The following is an 18,623-nucleotide window of genomic DNA, read 5'->3' as shown; positions in this document are numbered from 1 at the left end:
GACCAGGAAAAGCTTGCGGGGCAGACGGCATACTAAGCGAGATGATTAAACACACAGACGATAAAATGAAACTGGCTATCCTAAAACTCTTCAACTTGGTTCTGAGTGTCGGTTACTTCCCTGATACCTGGAACAAAGGACTCATAACGCCCATATACAAAAGTGGGGCCAAAGTCGACCCAAATAACTATCGAGGCATCTGTGTAAACAGTAACCTGGGGAAGGTATTCTGTAGTATCATAAACAAAAGACTTATAAACTTCCTTGAGGAGCACAATGTCTTGAGTAAAAGCCAAATTGGATTCCTACCAAACTATAGAACATCAGATCATATCTTCACCCTACAGACCCTAATTGACAAACACGTTCATCAAAACAAAAGCAAAATCTACGCATGCTTTATAGATTTCCAGAAGGCTTTCGATTCCATCTGGCACGACAGTTTATTCCTGAAACTTAGCGAAAGCGGGGTAGGGGGAAAAACATATGATGTAATTAAATCAATGTATACAAACAACAAATGTGCAGTTAAAATTGGAGACAAACAAACAAAATACTTCCCACAGGGGCGGGGGGTGACGCAGGGCTTGCCAATCTCACCGACACTCTTTAATATTTACATAAATGAATTGGCAAAACTACTTGAACAATCTACAGCACCCGGCCTCACCCTATATTAATCCAAGGTTAAATTCCTCCTCTATGCAGACGACCTGGTTCTGCTGTCACCAACTAAGGAGGGTCTACAGCAGAACCTGGATCTGCTGGAGTCGTACTGCCAGACTTGGGCCCTGACAATAAATCCCCAAAAAACCAAAGTCCTTGTGTTCCAGCAAAGATCCAGACATCAGGGACCCAAAATAAATTTCACACTAGGAACAACCAAAATTGAACAAACCACTAACTACACATACTTGGGCTTAAAAATCAGTTCTATGGGAAATTTCAAACTGGCTGTGAATGAACTGAAAGAGAAAGCAAAAAGAGCTTTCTATGCCATTAAAAAATCAATCCAAATAGAAATCCCAATTAGCATTTGGCTCAATTTTCAAATCCGTAATTGAACCAATTGCACTCTATGGCAGTGAGGTGTGGGGACCGCTAACACAACAAGAATTTGCAAAATGGGACAAACACCCAATTGAGATCCTACATGCAGAATTCTGTAAAAGTATCCTCCGGACTCTCAGGAAAACCGTAAACAATGCATGCAGGGCAGAACTAGGCCAATATCCATTAATAATCGCTATCCAAAAAAGAGCCACCAAATTTTGGAAACACCTAGAAATGAGCAACCCCCAATGCTATCATTACAAAGCCCTGAAATGCCAAGAGAGGACCATAAAGAAGAATACCCTCAGTCAACTAGTCCTGGGACTCAGTGAAGTAACTACTAACACTACTAACAATAACCAGCCCCAGGACAGTGACAGCGTAACACAAAGAATTCGACCCAACACAATCGTCAATAAGCAAAAGGAAAAATATCTGTCATATTGGGCAGAAACAACAAAAACCCAAAACAAACTCAATTGCTACTTGGCCCTAAACAGACAATACAACATGGCTGATTACCTGACCATGGTAAAGGATAGCAACCTGAGAAAAACCTTGACAATGTACAGACTTAGTGAACATAGCCTGGCGATCGAAAAAGGTAGACACAGGCAGACCCGGCTACCAAGAGAGGACAGGATATGCTCTCACTGCAGTCAGGGAGTGGTGGAGACAGAGATGCACTTCCTCACAGCTTGTAGAAAATATCAGGGCATAAGGGAGAATTTCTACCCAAAATTCACAAAAATATGCCTGGAATTCAGAAATTTGAATGATGACCGAAAACTCCCATACCTACTAGGGGAAGAGAGAAATTGCGTAACACTAGCGGCACACTATGTTACAGCTTGCCATAAACAGAGGGACAACCACTAAATATAAGAAGAGTATATACAAATTATATGAATGTATATTTATACACTCGGGGATATATCTGTTTATACACTGTATGGATAGATCTGTATTTTTGTGTACAAACATGAATGTTTTTCGATGCTTTGGCAACATAAGATGTAACTTGTCATGCCAATAAAGCGAATTGAATTGAATTGATTCCTGGGATGCGAATGCTGTCCAATGAGGAGAGATTGAGTAGAATGGGCCTATATTCCCTGGAGTTTAGAAGAATGAGAGGTGATCTCATTGAGAAGTATAAAATTGTTAGAGGGCTTGACCGGATAGATGCTGAGAGGCTGTTTCCCCTGATTGGAGAGTCTAGAACCAGGGGTCACAGTCTCAGAATAAGGGGTCGGCCATTTAGGACTGAGATGAGGAAAAATCTCTTCACTCAGAGGGTTGTGAATCTTTGGAATTCTCTACCCCAGAGGGCTGTGGAGGCTCAGTCGTTCAGTATATTCAAGACTGAGATCGATAGATTTTTGGGCATTAAGGGAATCCAGTGTGGTAAACCACTGTTTGTATTCCTGTTTGTCCTGTTTGTATTCCACTGTGTACATGCCTGGACATGCCTCGGCTGACTCCTCCCACAGGTCCTAGTATAAAGGTGACTGCTCCCCAGCCCTTGGTATCCTGGACCGGTCGACCACTCGAGGCAGACCTCCATTCTGTTGTTAATAAAAGCCTTTGGTTACTCTTCTAACTCTCAGTCTTTTATGAGTAATTGATAGCGCATCAATTTTATTAACAACATTTTTATAATGGAGAAGATCCTCACACCAGCATGCCTGGACTTAGATCATCGGGAGGCGGACTCATCCACCAAGTTTACTCACTGGCTTAAGTGTTTCGATAAATTCCTGACCGCCTCCGAAGCAATCAAATCGGACGAGGACAAACTGGATGTCCTGACCTCCAAAGTGAACCACCGAGTGTACTCGGTCATCCAAGACGCGACCTTGTACGCGGACGCTATCAAGCTCCTCAAGGACCAGTACACGCGCCCAGTGAACGAAGTGTACGCCAGGCACCTCCTGGGGAGTCGTAAACAACAACCTGGGGAATCGACCGTGGAATACCTTCAGGCACTGTCTGTGCTTGGCCGGGCCTGTGGTTGTAAGGATGTAAAGGCCGCCGTGTACACAGAGGAACTTATCCGGGACGCTTTTGTAGCGGGCCACAGATCCAATTACACCCGACAGCGACTGTTGGAGCAGAGTAACCTCGACCTCAACAAGGCCTCTGAACTCGCACTATCGTTGGATGCAGCCTACCAGGGCATGGATGCCTACTCCTCTGCACCGTGGACGCCGCGGGGAATGACAGCCTGGGACACGGTAGGACCACCTCATAGCGCCGTGCCACCCCAGCCACACCCCAACAACGGCCCAACTACCGCAGCAGTGTCCCAAGGCCAGACAGCAGTGCCCCAAGGCCAGAAATGCTACTTCTGTGGCCAGGCAAAACACCCCAGAGCGCGCTGCCCGGCGAAAAACGCGATCTGCTCGGGCTGCGGGAAGAAGGGACACTACGCTAGCGTCTGCAGGGCCAAAGCCACCCCGAACCCCAGCAGCGCCGCGTGTGGGCCATGCGGGCCGCCATCTTGGACCTCCCCGACCATGTGCGAATCACCGGTACAGCAGCCATTTTGGACGCCTCCAGCCACATGGGGATCATGGACGCCGCCATCTTGGACGACAGCCGGGACGCAGCAGGCCCCCGACACCGCCTCATCTGATACCCGCAGCGACACACCGACCCCTACGCTGGCATCCGTTACACTGGACCAAGCGAGACTGCACCAACTGGCCAGTTCCACAATGGACATTAAGGTAAATGGTCACGATACAATCTGCCTTTTTGACTCTGGGAGCACGGAGAGCTTCATCCACCCCGACACGGTGCGGCGTTGCTCTCTCCCAGTCCTGCCTGCGCAACAGCGGATTTCTATGGCCTCCGAGTCCCAGTCGGCGGACATCGGCGGCTACTGCGTGGTGACACTCGTAGTAGACGGGACCGTGTACGATCATTTTAAACTTCTGGTCCTGCCTGACCTCTGCGCTGCCGTCCTGCTGGGGTTAGATTTTCAGTGCCACCTTAAAAGTGTTACGATGGCGTACGGTGGACCCCTACCCCCACTCACAGCCAGCAGCTTCCAAATTGCCCGCCGCGCACCAGGTGCAACCTCTCCACACTCAGAGTCACCCCCCCACCACTGTTTGCTAACCTCACCCCCGACTGTAAGCCCATCGCCACAAAGAGCAGGCGATACAGTGCCGGGGACAGGGTTTTCATTAAAACCGAAGTGGAGCGGCTCCTGAAGGAAGGGATTATTGAGGGCAGCACCAGCCCCTGGCGAGCCCAGGTTGTGGTCGTTAAGACCGGCGAGAAGCAGCGCCTGGTCATCGACTACAGCCAGACAATAAATCGCTACACCCTGCTGGACGCCTACCCACTCCCCCGCATAGCTGATATGGTCAACCAGATCGCGCAGTACCGCGTCTTCTCGACCATTGACCTGAAATCAGCGTACCACCAGCTCCCTATCCGCCCTGAGGACCGCCAGTATACTGCCTTTGAGGCAAACGGCCGCCTCTACCACTTCCTTAGGGTTCCCTTTGGCGTCACCAACGGGGTCTCCGTCTTCCAAAGGGAGATGGACCGGATGGTAGATCAAAATGCGTTGCAGGCCACTTTCCCATATCTGGACAATGTGACCATCTGCGGCCGTGACTTGCAGGACCATGACGCAAACCTCAAAAAATTCCTCCGCACCGCCCAACTCCTAAACCTGACATATAACAAGGAGAAGTGCATATTCCGCACAAACCGCCTCGCCATCCTTGGCTGTGTTGTGGAACACGGAGTCATCGGCCCCGACCCCGACCGGATGCGTCCCCTTATGGAACTCCCACTGCCCCACTGCCTCAAGGCCCTGAAGAGGTGCCTAGGGTTTTTCTCCTATTACGCCCAGTGGGTCCCCTACTATGCGGACAAGGCCCGTCCGCTGATCAAGTCCACCTCTTTTCCCTTGACGGCAGAGGCCCGCTTAGCCTTCCACCGTATCAAGGAGGACATTGCCAAAGCCACCATGCACGCAGTGGACGAATCCATCCCCTTCCAGGTGGAAAGCGACGCGTCTGACTTTGCCCTGGCCGCTACCCTCAATCAGGCGGGGAGACCCGTGGCCTTCTTTTCACGAACCCTCCAAGGCCCGGAGACCAGACACTCCGCTGTTGAGAAGGAGGCCCAGGCGATTGTGGAGGCTGTGCGTCATTGGAGGCACTACCTGGCCGGAAAACGATTTACCCTGCTCACTGACCAGCGTTCAGTTGCTTTTATGTTTAACAACAAGCAGAGGGGCAAAATCAAAAATGACAAGATCTTGAGGTGGAGAATCGAACTTTCCACCTACAACTACGAGATCTTGTACCGGCCCGGGAAGCTAAATGAACCCCCGGATGCGCTATCGCGTGGCACCTGCGCCAGCGTTCAGATCGATAGACTGCGGGCCCTCCACAATGACCTCTGCCACCCGGGGGTCACCAGGTTCTTCCACTTCATCAAGGCCCGCAACCTGCCTTACTCTATTGAGGAGGTCAGGACCATGACCAGGAACTGCCAAGTCTGCGCTGAGTGCAAACCGCACTTTTATAGACCAGACAGGGCCCACCTGACAAAAGCCACTCGCCCCTTCGAGCGCCTGAGCGTCGATTTTAAAGGGCCTCTCCCCTCCTCCGACCGCCATGTGTACTTCCTCAGTATTATTGATGAGTACTCCCGTTTCCTGTTCGCCTTCCCCTGCCCGGACATGACCAGTGCCACGGTCATTAAATGTCTGAACAACCTCTTCACCCTGTTCGGCTTCCCCAGCTATATCCATAGCGACCGGGGCTCATCGTTTATGAGCGACGAACTCCGTCAGTACCTGCTAACTAGGGGTATTGCCACAAGCAGGACCACCAGTTACAACCCCCGGGGGAACGGACAGGTGGAAAGAGAAAATGCGACAGTTTGGAAGGCCGTCCTGCTAGCCTTAAAGTCTAGGGGCCTTCCAACCTCCCGCTGGCAGGATGTGCTCCCCGATGCGCTCCACTCTATTCGGTCACTGCTCTGCACTGCCACTAACGCCACCCCTCATGAGAAAATGTTTGTCTTCCCAAGGAAGTCCACATCGGGGACATCGCTACCGCCATGGCTGACGTCCCCAGGGCCGGTCCTACTGAGAAGACACGTGAGGACCCATAAAACGGACCCCCTGGTCGAGAGGGTCGACCTCCTCCACGCCAACCCCCAGTATGCTTACATCGCATACCCGGACGGGCGGGAGGACACAGTCTCCATAAGAGACCTTGCACCCTCGGGGGCCGCAGTAACCCACTACCCACTACCACCCCCCCCCCCCCCCCCCCCCACGATCCGATATCCAGCCCCAGCAGACGGCAGGCCTGGGCCCCGCGACCCGCTCGACATCTACGAGGACGACACGCCTGTGCCACAGCCTACGCTGGACTCGACGCCGGAAACTTCACTACCCCTGCCGTCGCCACGCAGATCACAGCGGCAGACAAGACCTCCGGAGAGACTCCAATACACTAACTTTTAATACACTTCACCCCGCCGGACTCAATTTTAAACAAGGGGTGAATGTGGTAAACCACTGTTTGTATTCCTGTTTGTATTCCACTGTGTACATGCCTGGACATGCCTCGGCTGACTCCTCCCACAGGTCCTAGTATAAAGGTGACTGCTCCCCAGCCCTTTGTATCCTGGACCGGTCGACCACTCGAGGCAGACCTCCATTCTGTTGTTAATAAAAGCCTTTGGTTACTCTTCTAACTCTCAGTCTTTTATGAGTAATTGATAGCGCATCATCCAGGGATATGGGGATCGGGCAGGAAAGTGGAGTTAATGTAGAAGATCAGCCATGATCTTATTGAATGATGGAGCAGGCTCGAGGGGCCAGATGGCCGACTCCTGCCCCTATTTCTTATGTTCGTGGATGATGAGAGGATTGGAAATGTCCAGCCGTAATGTCATAAAAGCATCGATTGTGGTTTCTGAGGTGCAGGGGGAGATGGGGTGGAGGTGGGTGATATTTCAGAAGTGAAAGAGTGGTATTGATGATGGATCAGGTGTGTGACAACTATTCCATTGTGGGTGAAGTGCTTTGGAATGTTGAGCGAGACCTGATGAGGCACTTTATCAATGCAAGTTCTTTATTCACTTTTTGTTAATTCCATTAAATGAAGAGAAAGCCAGCATTTTACTTGGAGCCTGTGCAGTTCAAAATGTTGTTTGCCAATGTATGCATGAGGTTTTGTATTTGTTCATCTGTTCAAGTGCTTAATTAATTCAGTCCCTGGAGATAAGGGGGGGAAGAACTGGCAGAAAACAAAAAACTGTATTGAGGTGTCTGAAATGGAGCTGTTGGCTTTTAGACTTGGTGTGTGTGTGTATCCTGACGAACCAATATGGAACTTTTCTCAATTGGGGAAAGATGTGAATTCTACAGGACTGAGAATATTGATGCGGGAATGCTCATGCTGACCTGTGCTGCAAATCATTGGCACTGCTTTCCAGTCGGGCATTCGTCTCCGTCACTGATTTATTATTGGTGTGAATGCAGTGCCTGGATGTGGATTTATGGTCATGGTGAGTTTGCCATCTTGCATTTGTGTGCACACCACCTGGTTGGAGAGAGACTTGGCAGAGCTGAGAGCAGGCTATTTATTTCCTCCCTTTGGCTTTGAAATGATGCAGCGAGGGCATGGTCAGGGGGGTGGGGGATATATTCGAAGCATTGATAGAGAAACCCAGAGGCAGTGGTGTCGCGTTTTTCCCATGCTGTTGTTGCCAGAATATTAGTCATAATCATGGTGTTACAATGAATTGAAAAAGCATTCAATATAATTCGGCCTTAGTACCAGAGACAGAGGGCTATACCGTACATTTTAGGAAATAAGTGATCTGCAATATTCTGATTCTTAACCTGTCAAAATGCATTGCTAATTTTAATGTTGAGTTTCCTTGTTAAATTTTTTTAATGCAGCTTTGTTGGTTGTTATAACCTATGGAGAGATGTTCTCTGATTCCCAGTAGTTGGTAAGTTTGGTAAACAGAACTTGTAGCGACCATTCAAACCAGAAGGTTCCCGGGTTGGTTCGAAGTTGGTTGATCTTCAGTATAGTGGCAGCTGGGGTGCTGCGATTGGCCTCCGTGTCTGCGGGTACAGGCGAGGAAATGAGCTCGGGTTGCCACTCTTCATTTATTCCCCTGTTGAGCTCTGCTGGAAGCTGTGCATTGGGTGAGGACCGGTTCAGGCTTGTTTGTGATGCCCCCTGTGATGGAATAGCTTGGTGTCTCTCCCTGACCATGCTCTTAGATGAAGAATGGGTACTGGAGGGCATTTGTGGAATTGTAACCTAGCGAGAATCTGTGCCTTCAGGAGAAGAGAAAATTCAGTGAACAACGAAGGAGAGGAACAACAAGCAAAGAAAAGAAGCCAGTATTTAAAAATAAAGGAATCGAGTACGACAGGATAAGACAGTCATTCTCCTTGAACATTTCTTGGAATAATGCTCTCACACCCAGTCTGCACAGCTTAACAGGAACATTGCTTATCACACTGTTAAAAATTCACTTCCACTTTACTGTAATGTACCAGCCCTAACTTTTTCTGACATGTTTAGTGGGTAAGTACCGCAACTTGATGCCCTCGCATGGATTGCAATGCCGAATCTATTGGCATGGTACTGTTCTAGCGCAGCCTGTGATGGGTCAGGGTAACTCGGACCGCAACTTTTGGATTTCCGTGTTTAACTGTGCATGTGCGTACTCCGGAAGTTGCTGTCCGATTTACTCCATAATGTTAAGTATTGGGGAGGTGAAGTAATTTCATTTTATTATGCAAGGAAGGGAATGAAAAGATTTGAGGTCTATGCTGTGTTTTGTCTGTATGAAATATCGATGACCGTTTTCGTTTTTCTGTGAAATGCCGAAGGGAGTTTTCTTTCTATGTTAAAGGCGCTACATAAATGCAAGTTATCATTGGTTTTAAAAGGTAAATTCGAAGCTGCATTAAGTTCTAATTCTGATTGCATTTTCTATTTTAGGCTTCGTGCCTGTGCGGGAGTGCACCGTGCCTGCTTTCTGGCTGCTGTCCCTCTACCAGGAACTCGGTAGTGACTCGCCTCATCTTTGGCTTCTTCTTGCTCCTTGGAACGATTGTTTCCTGTATCATGATAATGCCTGGCATGGAGGCCCAACTGAAGAAGGTAAGTAGTGAATTCATGGCAAAGATTTAAAATATATAGCCACCTTGTCTGGAGGTCATGAAAGGCGCTATATAAATGCAAGTCTTTTTTTATTTTATCTTCTCTCCTGGAGACTCTGACACTCGCTGGGATATGGTTTGATGGAAGCCAGTAGTCTACCAAATATTTCATTCAAAATAGCCATTCTTTGTGTGTGTGAACCGAGATACTCAAGCCCAGATTTTCCAATCTGTGTTATTTTAATACCAGTGTTCACTCACCTATGGATTAATGCCTGTGTTATATTCGTGCCGGTTAGAAAAATCCAGGCTTAAATGGCAACTGGACATTCAAGCATGTTGGGCGTTACCGCCAAGGATGATCCTATTCTTGCTAAACATCCACACATGCACTTGCCAGCAAGCATCACTGGATAGCATTAGCAGTGTGAACCCTGAATTTTTTTCCCCCATCCCTAGCCCAGAGACGCTGAAGTTAGTTATAATGAATCGTGGGCTGAGATTAGCACAGATTAAGCCCCATTACAGAACCTGAGCGCACAATCTAGGCTGACACTTCAGTATTATACTGTACGAGTCCCGTATTGTGGGTGGTGATATATATTTGGATGAGATATTCAATCATGTGCCTGTTCAGGTGCACCTAAAAGATATCCAGGCATTTCTCCCCCCTCTAAAGAAGATCAGGGATTTCTCCTGATGTCATCCCTCCACCAGCGCCACCAAACCAGATTGGTCATTCATCTCATTGCTGTTTGTGCGACCTTGCTGTGCAGGTGTTGGCTGCTGTGTTTCCCTACCAAACAATATTAACTACACTTCAAAAGGACGTCATTGGCTGTGAGGCGCTTTAGGATGTCCTGAAGATGTGAAAGGCGCTATATAAATGCAAGTTTGTTTGTTCGTGTTACTGAATGAGCTGATCTCCGTCAGGGTTCCCACTTCTCACTGGTATCCAGTGACCCTTGCTGAACCTCCGCGGTTGTTGGTTTGGCTCGACTGTCATAGCTTACCAGCACTCGTTGGGCTGACAGCTGAAGAATGATGACTTGGTTGAGATCCTGGGGTGGGGGTGGGGGGCACTTCTGGAACCCTATCCCAGCAAGTCTTTATTTTCAGGAGAGGAGATCAGATTTGGGGAGAAAAATTCACAATATCCACCCCAGAGTTCTTAGGACCAGGATAATATTCCTTCTTGAGCAAGTCCAATTTGATCTCCGCAACTTAGCATTTTATGTCCAGGAACCGCCTTTGGCACTCTCTCTACCCTACACTTCCTGCAGTATACCAATTGCCTTTTGTAAAGAAGGTGCTCTAAATGGCACCCAATGTTCCAAGCAAAGTCTTTCTTTTTTTTTTTAGTTGTTTTGACTTGTAATGTCCTAGGGAAGCGTTGCAACATTAATTAGTGTTGATGACATCCAGCTTATTTTAGCTGAATCTTTGCAGTGAAATCACACCCAAATCATTCTTCTTTTGCTAGTGGGCATCCATCTAGGTTTCCTCTACCAGTGCACATTACCGTACATTTTGAATATTCTTCTTCTTGGGCAGTCCCTTGGAACCGAGGACGACTTGCTTCCACGTTAAAAATGAGCTCGCAGGTGACTGATGAGTCCAATGTGGGACCTACAGTCTCTGTCACAGGTGGGGCAGATGGTGGTTGAAGGGGCGGGTGGGTGAGGTGCTTGGGTTGACGCGCGCTGCTTGCGCTTGGCTTCTGCTTGCTCCCGGTGAAGAGACTAGGTGTTCGGCGCCTTCCCGGATGCTTCACCTCCACTTTGTGCAGTCTTGGATCAGGGATTCCCAGGTGTCGGTGGGGATGTTGCACTTTTTCAAGGAGGCTTTGAGGGTGTCCTTGAAGCGTTTCCTCTGCCCACCTGGGGCTCTCTTGCCGTGTTGGAGCTCCGAGTAGAGTGCTTGTTTTGGGAGTCTCGTATCGGGCATGCGGACAATGTGACCCGTCCATCGGAGCTGATCGAGCGCGGTCAAAGCTTCGATGCTGGGGATGTTGGCCTGAGCGAGAACACTGACGTTGACGAGGCAGAGATTCATCGCTTGTCACAACAAATCATTTGCCGTGATTGTATTTATTTGGTAACTCTTGTCCACCGATTGTTACTTCCTCAAGAATGCTGTTGGGCATTTTTCTTATTTCCAGTGTCAGACTGACTAACTGGTCTATAATTCCCTGGTTCACGTTTCATTACATTTCAAAATACTTGTGTTTCCACATTCCAGTCTTGAGGTTTGACTTGTGTATTCATAGAGTCCTGAAATCTTCACCTGGAGCCTCTTTAGACTTTTTGCAAGATCCTGGTGTGTATTTCACTTGGTCCTGGTACCATGGATTCTAAACTCTAGCTGTAAAATTATGCTCCATAATATAAATGTATGTATGCATAATATAGATGAAATGAAATTTCTTTGCTATTTTAAAACGGGTAAATTCCTCCATTTTAAAATGGCAGACAAAGGATTTTCATGCACTAAGCATTCACGTGCTAATATAACACCGAGCAATTTCAATAACTTTGAGTTTCTGACCTCCACCTACATATCTGTAATATAATAATCTTACTTCTGCATGTACTTCTGATATAAATTCCTATGTCCACCATTTATAATAGAAACTGCCTATGTAAACTTGTTGGGCTGTAATTACACCTCCCTACCAGTGATGGTGCTATCGCGCGTCAGTTTTGCATCTTCCAGCTCCTCAACTTGTAACGCAGAGAAATTCATAAACTCCAACCAACTCAGCTCTCCAAATTGCTGTAAGTTTTGCTATTCAGTACAAATTCCAAGTGTTGTATACAAATAAGAACAGGATAGATGAAATTAAAATGGCAGACTGAATTACTTCTGTGCGCCCAGGTTCAATTATACCTTGTCCTCTAACCCTCCCTCACCTTGAAGACTGCTTGGTCATGGCTCCTCGTGTGCAATGCCACTGAGAATCAAGTAGATGGCTAAGCTATTTTGACTGGATCTGGAATTTGCTGTGTGAGAAGACTTTGTAAACAATAAGTCTTGTACTGTGTATGGAATATTTTTATAGTTGTCTTATCAACCATAATCCATTTTGAGCTGAAGTCAAAATCATGCGTCTCTTATTCTTGGGAAAATAAGTACTGTAGTTAAAATGTAGGATTTAAACTGCAAACTTGGGTCCGAGATTGTGAGGGTTCAGTTGCTGTGATGTTTCCACTTGCGGGGCAGGTCAAAACTAGGGGTCATAAGTATAAGATAGTCGTTAATAAATCCAGTAGGGAATTCAGGAGAAGCTTCTTTACCTAGAGAGTGGTTAGAATTGGCGTAGTTCAGGCAAATAGCACAGATGCAATTAAGGGGATGCTAGCTAAACACATGAGGGAGAAAGGGACAGAAGGTTATGTTGATGGGGTGAGATGAAGAGGGGTGGGAGGAGGCTCGTGTGGAGCATAAACACTAGCATGGAACAGTTGTGCCGAATGGCTTGTTTCTGTGCTGTGCGTTTTATGTAATTCCACTAGCTTTACTTGCTGTGTAATGGGTTTACCCCCACACGCACCACACTTTTTAGCCTGTGCCTCGTCTACAATAGAGTACAGGTAGACTACCCTTTATCCGGACTTCCGAAAACCGAAACCCTCTAAAAACCGAAGGTTTTTTCGTTCAGCGTAAGTCGTGCGTACGAACGAAAAAACCTTCGGTTTTTAAAGGGTTCCGGTTTCGGAAGTTCGGATAAAGGGTAAGTCGTGCGCACGACCCCCCCGCCGGCCCCGAGAACCACCGACCCCGAGAACCGCCGACCCCCCCCCCCCACCCCCGCGGACCCCGCCGGCCCCGACCCCCGCCGACCCCGACTGACTTACGCTGAGCGTCAGCGTAAGTCGTGCGCACGACCCCCCCTGCCGACCCACCTTCCGAAATCCGAAATTCTCCTTTATCCGAAACTCGGCTGGTCCCGAGGTTTTCGGATAAAGGATAGTCTACCTGTATTAACAACAGTATCTGAATTAGTCAGAGACTGAAGGGTATTTGAGTGTTTGATGAGATAATCAAATATCCTTTGGAGAAAAAAGTGAATCTTTTCATTGTGATGTGCTGCATTATATGTGCGAAGCTAATAAATACATGAAGTGGATTTAAGATTATCATAGCATTGCTATAACTGTTTTTATTACATGATCTCCCTGGACCTGTTACTGTAAGTCTCTTTCAGGTTATTATGTTTGTATTTAAATTACAAAGGCTTTATCTTTAAGTAGTTATTGAGACAGGGTAGAACCTTCTTTACTTTCCCCTTCAGTGTCTAAGATTAATAAATGTCAAGATATTGCCACAGCTCTTCAAGGACTAAATTGTTCTGATAACAACAAATAGTTGCATGTTGGGGGGGAAGAGATGTGGTTTGCCTATAGTGGTAAAAATGATCCAAGACTTTCAAGTAATATCTTTTATCTCTTATTTCCAGATTCCTGGATTTTGTGAGGGAAGTTCAAATATTCCCTTCATTCAGGGGCACGTTAACTGCGACGTCGTCGTGGGTTATAAGTCCGTGTATCGCATGTGCTTTGGTATGGCTGGCTTCTTCTTTTTGTTTACTTTGATTATGATCCAAGTGAAGAGCAGCAAAGACCCGAGGGGCGCACTGCAGAATGGGTGAGCCACTTATAATCAAATGGACATCTTCTGTTTTAATAGTGATAATGTTAAAGATACTGGCTTTGAGGGGTTTCTGGATAGTGTGACAGATCTGAGTAAACATCAGTAGAGATGTAGTCATCAGCAAAAAAAATGTTTTTAACCAGTATAAAGCAACAGAAATAACATGCTAATGAGTTGGCAAATACAGAAAAATTTTGAAATAGGTGACCACCAAGAATCTCTCCCACCCCCCCCCCCCCACCTCAAGTTAACGGACCTGTTTGAAAACCATGGATTTATAATTAAATCACAGTAAAGATCAAAAATGTAATGCAAGAAAGACTGACTTGCATTTATACAGTGCCTTTAACCACCTCCGGATGTCCCAAAGTGCTTTACAACCAATGAATTACTTTTGAAGTGTAGCCACTGTTTGTAATCAGAAATCACAGACACCCCACAATGCAGATAGAGGCCATTTCGGCCCATCGAGCCTGCACCGACACATATCCCACCCGATCCCCGTAACCCCTACACCAACACATATCCCACTCTATCCCCGTAACCCCACGTTATTTAATCCCCCCTAACACTAAGGGTCAATTTATCATAGCCAATCAATCTAACCCGCACATCTTTGGACTGTGGGAGGAAACCGGAGGAAACCCATGCAAACACGGGGAGAATGTCTGTGTGGAGTTTGCACAGTCACCCGAGGCCAGATTCGAACCCGGGTCCCTGGCGCTGTGAGGCAACAGTGCTAACCACTATGCCACCGTGCTGCCAATGTAGGAAATACAGCAGCCAATTTGCAAGCAGCAAGCTCCTACAATCTGCAATCTGATAATGACCAGATAATCTGTGTACGAATTTGGTTTGAGGGATAAATTTTGCCAGGTCACTTGAGGATAACTCTCCTGCTCTTCAAAGAGGCTGCAGTATTGAAGTAGTGGAAAGACTACAGGGTCTAAAACCCATGGAGAATCACCTGAACTCTCCTGATGAAATTAATTCTTGCTGGGATACCATCCGCAGGCACCAGCAACCTTCTGATACCTATTCTCCCAACTGGCCCAGACATGAGTGTCAGCAACCCATGCGGACATCACAGCCAAGACTAATCCTGTCCTCCCTTGACATCGACAAGCTTTCTAGCAGGGGTTGCTGGATAGTAATTTTGGAGTTCCGGCTGATTTTTGTTGTTGTTCTCCCTAGCCTTTATTAGTTGGGGCAGCTGTAGGGTGTGGCAGCAGCTAAGTCTCCAAACTGGTAATTGACCAAGTAACGAAAGTAGAAACTGCAAGTGATTTATCACTTTTTAAACAAACTGGTCTGGCGCATTCTCCACTCGGAGCAGAAAACTAGCTGCACACGCTTTCCATTTGCGAGTATAATGCATTGGTAACTCTCGGTGTCCGTAATAAAACGGGTGCTGGAGGCAATCCTACATTGCGAGGAACCAGACATAGTAGGGATTACTGAGACTTGGCTACAGAAAAATTAGGACTGGGAATTAAACATTGCAGGGTATAACATATTTAGAAAAGATAGGGAGGGGAAAAAGGGGCGGTGGAGTAGCTGTACTTATTAGGGATAACATAAAGGCAGTAGAAAAAAGTGACGCAGATATCAGCAAGATATAAATTGAATCCATAACGATAAAAGATAATTAAAGATCAATCACACTAATGGGCGTAGTCTACAGATCACCTAATAGTGGAAGGGAGGTAGTGGAAGAAATATGCAGACAAATTAGGGAAATGAGTAAAAGACATAGAATAATAATCATGGGGGATTTCAATTACCCCGATATTAATTGGACAGAAGAGGTAGGTAAAGGGGATAAGGGAATGGAGTTCCTACAATGTGTACAGGATTTCTTTCTAACCCAATATGTAAAAAGCCCAACAAGGGAGGATTCGCTATTGGATCTAGCAATGGGGAATGAACCAGAGCAGGTAAGAGAAGTAAAGGTAGGGGAACATATAGGCAATAGTAATCAGAATATAATACGCTTTAAGATGATAATTGACGAGGACATAATTTAGAGAAAAGCTGATTTTTGAGGGTCTGAGAATAGAACTTGGGGTGGGGGGGAAGGGCAACAATATTGGCAAACAACGATGTAGACCAGTAATGGGAAACATTTCAAATGGTGTTCAACAGAGTACAGGAAAAATATATTCCGCTAAAAGGAAAGAACAAACTAAACAATAATGAGACTCCACGGATGAATAATTCCATAAGGGAACAATTGAGGGTAAGGAAAGAGGCATACATTAAGTACATATACAACAGGGGAGTGCATGATGAGAGAAAATACGAAAAGATTAGGCGAGAAGTCAAAAAAACAATTCAAGAGGAACTATGAAATTAAATGAACAAGGAACATAAAACAAAATAGTAAAATATTTTATAGGCACGTCAATAAAAAAAAGGAAGGTTGGGATGAGAATAGGGCCATTAAGGGATGGATAGGATAATACCACAGGTAACGATAGAAATATTAAATCATTATTTTGCTTCAGTATTTACCAGGGAGATAGAACAGGCGGACATGACATTGGATGATGAGATTAGTAATGAGATAAGTGCATTTAAGATAAAAGCAGGGGATATATTAAATAAATTAATCAAACTCCGAGGATAACACCCCTGGTCCGGATGGATTACATCCATGCATTTTAAAAGTATCTAGAGAAGAGATAGCCGTGGCATTACTACGCACATTTAATAATTTGTTAGAAAAAGTGATAGCTATCCGCCAACCCTCTGGCGCTAACGTAATACCGATATTTAAGAAGGGGGATAGAACATGTCCAGGGAATTATAGACCAATCAGCTTAACATCGGTGGTAGGAAAAATAATGGAATCCCTTCTAAAGGAGAAAATAGAAGAACATCTAGAAGCCAAAAATATCATCATTAATAGTCAGCATGGATTTCAAAAGGGAACGTCTTGCTCAACTAACCTTATTGAATTTTTTGAAGCGGTAACAGAGAGAGTAGACAATGGCCATAAAAAAGCAAACCAAGCACTAGGGTTTATTTCTAGAGTTACAGAATTGAAAAGTAGGGAAGTTATGCTAAACCTGTATCGAACCTTGGTTAGACCACACTTGGAGTACTGCGTACAGTTCTGGTCGCCATATTATAAAAAGGATATAGAGGCACTGGAGAGGGTGCAGAGAAGATTCAAGGATGATACCAGAAATGTGAGGGTATACATATCAGGAAAGGATGAACAGGCTGGGTCTCTTTTTTTTTTTCTCTTGAAAAAGAAGGCTGGAAGGTGACCTAATAGAGGTCTTTAAAATTATGAAAAATGTTGATGGAGTGGATAGAGAGACTGTTTCCACTTGTGGGGAAGAGCATAACTAGAGGCCATCAATATAAGATAGTCACCAAGAAATCCAATAGGGAATTCAGAAGAAACCTCTTTATCCAAAGAATGGTGATGATGTGGAACTCGCTACCACATGGAGTAGTTGAAGTGAATAGTATGGATACATTTAAGGGGAGGCTAGACAAGCATATGAGGGAAAAGGGAATAGAGGGTTATGCTGATAGATTTAGATGAGGAAAGACGGGAGGAGGCTCGAGTGGATCATAAACACCGGCATGGACTGGTTGGGCCGAGGGGCCTGTTTCTGTGCCGTATATCTGCTGTAACTCCTGCTGTGGGTAAGCAGTCATTGTAATGGGTATCTTTTTTTTGTTTAGGTTCTGGTTTTTCAAATTTCTGGCCTTGGTAGGAATCACTGTTGGTGCTTTCTTCATTCCTGATGGAACCTTTACGACAGGTATTGTTGATACCAACTCTCTGTAAAGAAACATTTGTATAAAAGTGTCAAAAAATTTGTCGATCTTGGTCTTGTTCCTGTATTAAAAATACATTGAAAATTGCATGCAGCGATTTAGCCAATATCCCCGCCTGGTTCAGTGGATAAGCACATTCAGTAGATCGTGCACTATTGACCTGAATGGGTTGAGAAAGTCACAGATTCGATCTTCAGTGTACTCCAAGCACAAAAGAAAAGCAATGTTTCAAACTATGACAGAATGGCTGTTTATATTTGCCACCGGTGACACTGAAGGGGAAAAAGCACTACTACTAGAGCAGGGGCTGCCCCCAGTGGGAATGCTGTAATGAAAAGGGGGCATATAACATTGACTAGGTTGGGGGTGCTGGGAGTACTTTTTTACTTTGAAACTACCTCTTCCCAAGCACACTGAGCGCTTGTATTTTTCCAGTTTTCTCCTTTTCCTGAAAGCACGGATTTTTGCTGGTTGAGGGACCAGCAGCCTTCTGGTACCTTGCCCACGTGGCCATACTTCAAGCAGGTACCTAAACAGTGGGGGTTAGTGGGCTGTTCAGTTATGGAGGGCATCACAAAAGAGATGATCCTGACCTCATAAATGAACAATTTCTACCACACATGAATCGGGCGTAGGAAAGCTTGTCAGTTTTTATTCCCCCGCCCCAACCCTGTTTAACTGAGGTCACCACACGGACTGCAGCGGTTCAAGAAGGTGGCTCACTGCCACCTTCTCAAGGGCAACTAGGGATGGTCAATACAGGAAACTCTTGATTTACCGGCACCTAAATAACTGGAAATCTCTGTTAACCGGCAAAATTCAGGAGTAGGTTCAGGTAAGTTTTACTTCATATTAGTGGCAGTTCCTGGATCTGTGGCTGTGTAACTGGGGCTCCTACACTTGTTGCTAAGCAACAGGGACGCTTGGTCTGTGGCCGGAGTTT

At 46.1% G+C, this 18,623-nt stretch overlaps 1 protein-coding gene across 1 annotated transcript in view; it reads left to right on the top strand.

The window, feature by feature from the left end:
- LOC147103337 (serine incorporator 1-like) overlaps positions 1 to 18,623 on the top strand; it is a 39,899-nt gene that overhangs the window by 5,206 nt on the left and 16,070 nt on the right. The window contains exons 2-4 of the mRNA XM_085962818.1: positions 9,069 to 9,230; positions 13,689 to 13,876; positions 17,585 to 17,664. Coding sequence (XP_085818944.1) covers positions 9,069 to 9,230; positions 13,689 to 13,876; positions 17,585 to 17,664 — 430 coding nt within the window. The remainder of the gene's footprint in view (positions 1 to 9,068; positions 9,231 to 13,688; positions 13,877 to 17,584; positions 17,665 to 18,623) is intronic.

The sequence above is a fragment of the Somniosus microcephalus genome, chromosome 20, assembly GCF_052327205.1.
Source record: "Somniosus microcephalus isolate GS21.2 chromosome 20, FLI_Smic_1.0, whole genome shotgun sequence".
Lineage (NCBI taxonomy): Eukaryota > Metazoa > Chordata > Chondrichthyes > Squaliformes > Somniosidae > Somniosus > Somniosus microcephalus.
The sequence above is the reverse complement of the archived record's forward strand: the minus strand, read 5'-3'. Positions and strand labels throughout refer to the sequence as shown.